Source organism: Gossypium hirsutum, chromosome D03 (genome assembly GCF_007990345.1).
Source record: "Gossypium hirsutum isolate 1008001.06 chromosome D03, Gossypium_hirsutum_v2.1, whole genome shotgun sequence".
NCBI classification, from domain to species: Eukaryota; Viridiplantae; Streptophyta; class Magnoliopsida; order Malvales; family Malvaceae; genus Gossypium; species Gossypium hirsutum.
Genome location: NC_053439.1, coordinates 46,025,797 through 46,032,093, shown reverse-complemented (window position 1 = coordinate 46,032,093; position 6,297 = coordinate 46,025,797). Strand labels below are relative to the sequence as shown.

The 6,297-nt window shown below is 29.4% G+C and overlaps 1 protein-coding gene across 1 annotated transcript; it reads left to right on the top strand.

The window, feature by feature from the left end:
- Positions 1–2,601: 2,601 nt before the first annotated feature.
- Positions 2,602–5,427, top strand: LOC107950231 (uncharacterized). Its single transcript, XM_016885044.2, has 4 exons — positions 2,602–3,554; positions 3,649–3,771; positions 3,859–4,150; positions 4,916–5,427. The coding sequence occupies exons 1-4, from the start codon at positions 3,258–3,260 to the stop codon at positions 5,134–5,136; spliced, it is 933 nt and encodes a 310-aa protein (XP_016740533.1). The 5' UTR covers positions 2,602–3,257; the 3' UTR covers positions 5,137–5,427.
- Positions 5,428–6,297: the final 870 nt, after the last annotated feature.

Below are 6,297 nucleotides of genomic sequence, written 5' to 3'. Positions count from 1 at the left end.
GAGGATGTGAGTTGGGGAGGGGTTATAGGTAATTCTAGGCATTGTGTCAAAAAAAACCCAGATATAATAAGAATTTATAATGAGATTGTTAAAAAAAACACACAGAAAAATAATCCTTGTCAACATCACGTTCTGGACTGGTTTTAAAAAAAATCTATTAGAAGGCTGACAAATCTTTTGACTTAAAATATCCTTGTAAAATGATTAACGATATTAAGAATTTGGATTATTTCCTCGCACCAATAATGGCAGAAGCTCGATAAATGATCGAAAACAATCAAATAAATGTAAAATGTCCCCTTTTAACAAATTCGACTAATTTCTCGCACCAATAATAACAAGAAGACCATAAATGGTAAATAAAAGGATCAAATCTCAAATTTAGTAATCGTAGAGATTCAAAAACCATAATTTGGGGTATGAAATGAAGGGTAAAAGTTATATAAGGATGGAAATAAAGATTTGAACATAAATCTTGTATGGGTGATTGAATTGTGAAAACTTAAAAGAGAAAGTGAGGTAAAGATTGAAGATAAGCAGAAAGTTAAGAAGTGATAAAAGGTGTGAAATTGGAGATGTAAGAAGAAGGGAATGTACTGATAGGATATCAAAATCATGATCTTCCAAAACCAACTAAAGGTTCCAATCATAGTGCAATAATGAAACCCATTTCATCTAACTCTTTTTTATACATCCAACCAAACCATTCATTCTCACCTAATCCATTTATTAGTTGACTAACTGCCCAACCTTAAAATTATATATATTTTAATTTAATTAATCAAAATGAAAAGCAAAGCACTCAAAAAGTAGACAATCTTATATATATATATATATTAAGAAAGTCCACTTAGTATTACAAATTGATCTCCTCTCCTCTTTCTTAATGGCTAAATGTAAAAAATAAAATAAAATAAAAAATTCTTTATTTTAGATGTCAAAAGTAATGCTTTTGCTTTGTTTATGGTTGAGAAAACTGAATTGGACAGTTCAATTATGTTCAAAAATATAAATTCATAATAATTTAAAAATTATGAAAAATTAAGTTAACAATTATATTTACAAAAAAATGAGAAAGCCTATTTTTAGTTTAAAAAATAAAAAACAATAAAACAAACAAAAATTCAAAAACCGAGGTTTACCTGTTCTTAATTTAGGTTCCGTTTTATTTCACTGAAAATGGTTTTCAGAAAATATTTTTTTATGTTTGTTTCCTGAAAAACAACTTGGTTAATAGAAAATAAGTCTTTTTTCCTGTAAAATGACTTACCATTTTGAGAAGCGTGAGTTATTTTCTAAAAAAACAATTCTTTTATGGGTAATTTTATTTTTATATAAAAATTAACTTAAGTCGGACTTATAATTATTATATTATTAATATTTTTTTATTTTTAAAAATATTTAAAATTAATAAAATATTATAATTTTCAATATTATTAAACTTACATATTTAATTATCTATATCTAATCATATAATAAATTATTAATATAATTTAATATTTTAATAAATTATTTAATATTTCAATTTTATTTTAATAGTAAATTTAAAAAAATTTACAATGAATATATTTATGTCGTATTTTTTAAAAGAAAAAAAAAGAAAATCTTATATGTATATTTGTTTCATTAAAAATATTTTACACAAATTTATCCAAACACCAGAAAATATCAAATTTTTCATAAAATTAAGTAATTTTTTATAAATCAATTTTTAAAAATCATTTTCAGTGAAACAAACGAAACCTTATTTTTAGTTTCTCAATTTTCTATTTTACCAATTTTGACGTATGCACTAATTTTTTTTAACGTATAAGAATTCTTGAACAACGGGTTTTATTTCATTCAAGAAAAAATATAAAAAATAAAAATATATATTTAAAAAAACTAAAGATAAAATTGAATCAAAATATAATGAAAAAGTATAATTAAAAAAATTGGATTGTAGTGGTTTATGATTTTGCATAATGATTTATTTAACCCTTTAACTTTTACAAAAAAAATTATTTTATTTTTTTATTTAAATTTTAGCCTCTTTTAACTTTTAAACTTGCATCGTTTGTCAAATTACTCCAGGATGGATGATAAAATTAACGTTTGTTAACTTTGATAACATGACATGCACGCGAATGCCACATCAACAATTAAATAATTTTTTAAAATCTAAAAAATAAAAAAATAATGATAAAAATCATAAAAAAAGTTTTTAAATATTTTTTAAAATAATTAATTATTGATGTGATATACACGTGGAAACCAGGTCAACAAAGTTAAGAGACGTTAATTTTTCCATCCGTTTTAAGGTAATTTAATAAATAATACAAGTTGAAAGACTAAAACAATAAAAAAATTAAATAAAGGGGGAAGAGTGACCAAAATTAGACTTGTTCTCTAGCTATTTTTATAATTGGATTTATATAATTAAAAAATTGAGATGGGTTTAATGGTCTCAAATGTCAAAACATAATAAAAGTGCATTAACACCAAATTTGTAACTCATTCAACAACTCTATTTAAATTTTGGATCTCCTTTTTTGGAAGAACCTACCAATCCTCACATTTAATAATTTAACCAAAAGAATACAACTCCCTAACAAATGGCAGGTGTGTTTACCATATAACGTAGTTGGACCAAAGTCTACTCTCCCAACCTGCTAGAGTTCTTATATCACCATTTTCAATACATATTTATACTTTGAATTTTAATCCCTCTTCTTTTAATTCTTCAAATTTAATCCTTTTCACTTTACCTGATTTTAATTTTTAATTCAAACAAGTAAATGGTAGCTTGCCTCGTTCCTTAATTATCTGGTTTGGGTTTTGATACTTGTTCATGAGAATAGAGCATATAGAGAGACTGAGTTTAGGGCTAATTTTTTTTAAAATCAGATATGTGGATAGATTAAATTGATGAAACTAAATTTGATAGTGATTGAAAGCATAATTAGACAAAAAAAGAAGGCTATGCAATCTCATCCTTATTCTTTACTCAACTTGTCCTTGTTTTTTTATTAGAGAAAGCCCTGTTTGGCCGATTCTATAATATGATTCCTTATAACATCAGTTAAGAAGTCCCATAGGAATCTCTTCTTTGTCTATTTATTTAATGTTCTTTGTGTGTGTGTGTGTGTTTCAGGCAATAATTGTATCTTGTCCACCCAGCAACTCCAATAGCAACATCATCAAACCCCTTCAACTGATTTTTTTTTTAAATTTTGGGTTCCATTTTTCAAAGCCCAGAGCTCTGTAGATTTTCATTTATGATGGCTGTTGTTGACCTACACAACTGTGAGTTATTGATTCCTTCCGATAACTTTGATGGTCTTTCAATGGAAAAGAACAATACCAACAACAACAAAAGCAGGGCTTACTTATTTGGCTCATCCGAGTTTGGCTCCGAGTTGAGTTCACCTATTGGGTCGGATCAGTTGAGTTCAAGCTCGACGGAGAGCAGTAATAGTGAAGAAGAAGAAGAAGAAGAAGAAGACTGTTTTATCGGTGAGTTCACTCGCCAGATGGCTCAGTACATGGTTCAAGATGAAGATAAACATGAAAAGGTATTTAACGAAGATTCGATTATTTCTTCTGGGTATTCTTTAAAAAAATTTTAAAAAATAGCTTATCTTTTATTTTTAATTTTTCTCATTTCAGTCCTCTGGTTCAACTATGGTTGGGAAATTTGAAAATATGAAAATACACGAAGAAACAGCAAGATATTACCATGGATTTCAATCAAAACAAGCACTTATTGATGGTCAAATAAGAGCTATCCAAGTAAGAATGAATGATTTCTCTTTTTTCGTTCTTCTTTTTGGACTTAAAAGAAAATTGAAGTGATTTTACTTGTTATGAATATTACAGTTTTACAAGCTGAAACAAGAGCAAGCAATGAAGCAAAGGGAACAAAAGCCAAAAACTAAGCATTGTCAAAGCAAAGGAATAGCTATTGGAGGGTTCAAAAATGGCCAAAAACTTGCCCCCACCTCTAATAATCCCTGGTACTTTCTGAACCAACAACAACAAAGCAACCAACAAACCGGTTCTGATATGAGGGCCGTTTTCCTTAATGGATCCGGTTCCAGAACTGGTTCTTGTGGAACCGGTGTCTTCTTGCCTCGTGGAACAACTCCTGGCAATTCACTCAAGAAACAAGGTAAATAAAATAAGTTACCTTCTTTGTTCTTAGTTTGGGTTTGAATTTACGTTGAGATACTGGATATCGAAAAAATATAGGGTTTAGGATTTAGACAAAATAGTTTGGTTGGATTAGTTGGGGGTAGTTAAAGTGTTCAGTGGACTATCAGTTATCCCTTAGGATTTGCACTTTTTCTCACATATTGTGTTTCCAAAGTCTCCATGGTCACCTACTTTTTGGACATGTTTGAGTATGAGTCAGCTTTAAAATTTATCACTTGCATCTACCACTTAATGAGCTTACAAGTGCGAAGAATTAGTTATTAGGTCACTCTGATAAATATCTTGAAAAATTAAAAATAAAAGATAAAAAAGTTTGATGTTTATCTCTTACTTAGGTCTTAATCAATTTAATCAAATCTTCCATCACTTAAATTTGTTTTTTTCTTTTGTTTCTTTCCAAACATAATAGAAGTAGGTTTGAGGTTTAAGGTTTAGTTAAATTTTTTTATCTTATATAATATAAATATTAATAATATATATTAAGAGTGAATCAAGTTGTTCGATTCGATTATGAAAATCGACCTGCATAATTGAATTAACCACCATAATTAACTTCTTATCAGTGAAGTCACTTTGTTCAGCTTACTAGTTGCAATCCATTGTTACTGTACCCAATTTTTGTTTGAATATTTTGATAGTAGCTAAACTGTTAAATTTTGGATTTGTCAGTCCCTACATTAGATATCCCATTCTCATGTACCTTGGATTTTGTTTTGATTAGGAAGCCCCGCAGTTCTAATTCCTGCAAGAGTAGTTCAGGCCTTGAAGCTCCACTTTGAGAAAACAGGGGTTCCATCAAGGTTCAATACCAATGCTTTTTATCCACTTAATGCAGCGGCTTCTTCTATGAGTAGGCCGCAAAAAGGTCAGTCGGAGGCGGCCGTGCCGGCTACAAACCACCACCATCAAGAAATGAATCTACCTCAAGAATGGACTTATTAACAACCCTCAGTGGATTGTTTTGGTTTCTAATTCTTCAATGTAAGATAAAGGAAGGGAACAAAAATAAGTTGCCAAGCAGAATAAAAAGGAAGGAAATGTAGGGAATCTAAACAAGAAAAGAATAGGACAAATTAATGTTGCTATTTAGGTTAGGAATGTGTATTTTCCCTTGTTTTGTATAATCAAGTTAGATGGGAAAAATAAAACTGTGTTATGAAAAAGATTGGTACAGTCTTTCTTGTACCTTCCTCCGGCTGGCTTTTTGTAATAAAAATCAGCTATTTCAGCTAATATTAAATTTGCTTTACATGATATCTCTCTCTCTAAATCTTTTTCATAGGCAAAAGTCATTGATTTTACACATGATGGAAACTAAACAAAATTACTAGTGGAAATCATCATGACATGCACTACTATCTGATGTTTTTAAGGTTATCAACAAAGGCTGAACGTGTGGGTTACTAATAACGTATACAGATCCCAATATCAATAAAACTCTTCTTGTGTAAGGTGATAGGAGGAGACATTATGTGATGTTCCATTACCTGTTCTTATGGTTACTGTTATTATGCAGTCCATGCAAATTGTTTGGAATGGCTCGGTTATGGAATGTGGTGTATGGCAAGGTGATCCGATTTCTTCATATGGATGGAGAAGTTAGGGCAGGCTATCCATTTAGTTGTTTTTTCAGGTCAGTGACCACCAACTTATCCCATATCCCATCTTTTCATTGTCGATAACTTGTTTCTTTTCTGTAATGCAGATACTCATCAAGCTGGCCTTATTTGGAGCATCCTTTATCTGCTTGGTTATCTTTTCGGGTTATCCAATTAATATCTAAATGACTCAAATTTTCTTCTCATCAAACACACATAACTTTTAATATTTAAGAGACAAATCTTGTTATTGTGAATACTGACAACTCTTAACTATAACCAAGTGGTATAATTTTTGAATCACTTGTGATTATTCAATTATAACTTTTGGATTTTTATCAAATGGTTGGATGGTGATAAGGATTTGTTGCTTGTGAAGAATGTATATGCACTTTGCACTAGGGTGGGATCTAAGAGAGCGAAACTTTTAAATCCGAATGACTTTTCTTTTAATATAAAAAATGTCAATTCTTCTCGGATACATTTTTTTTCCTTATCAAACAAA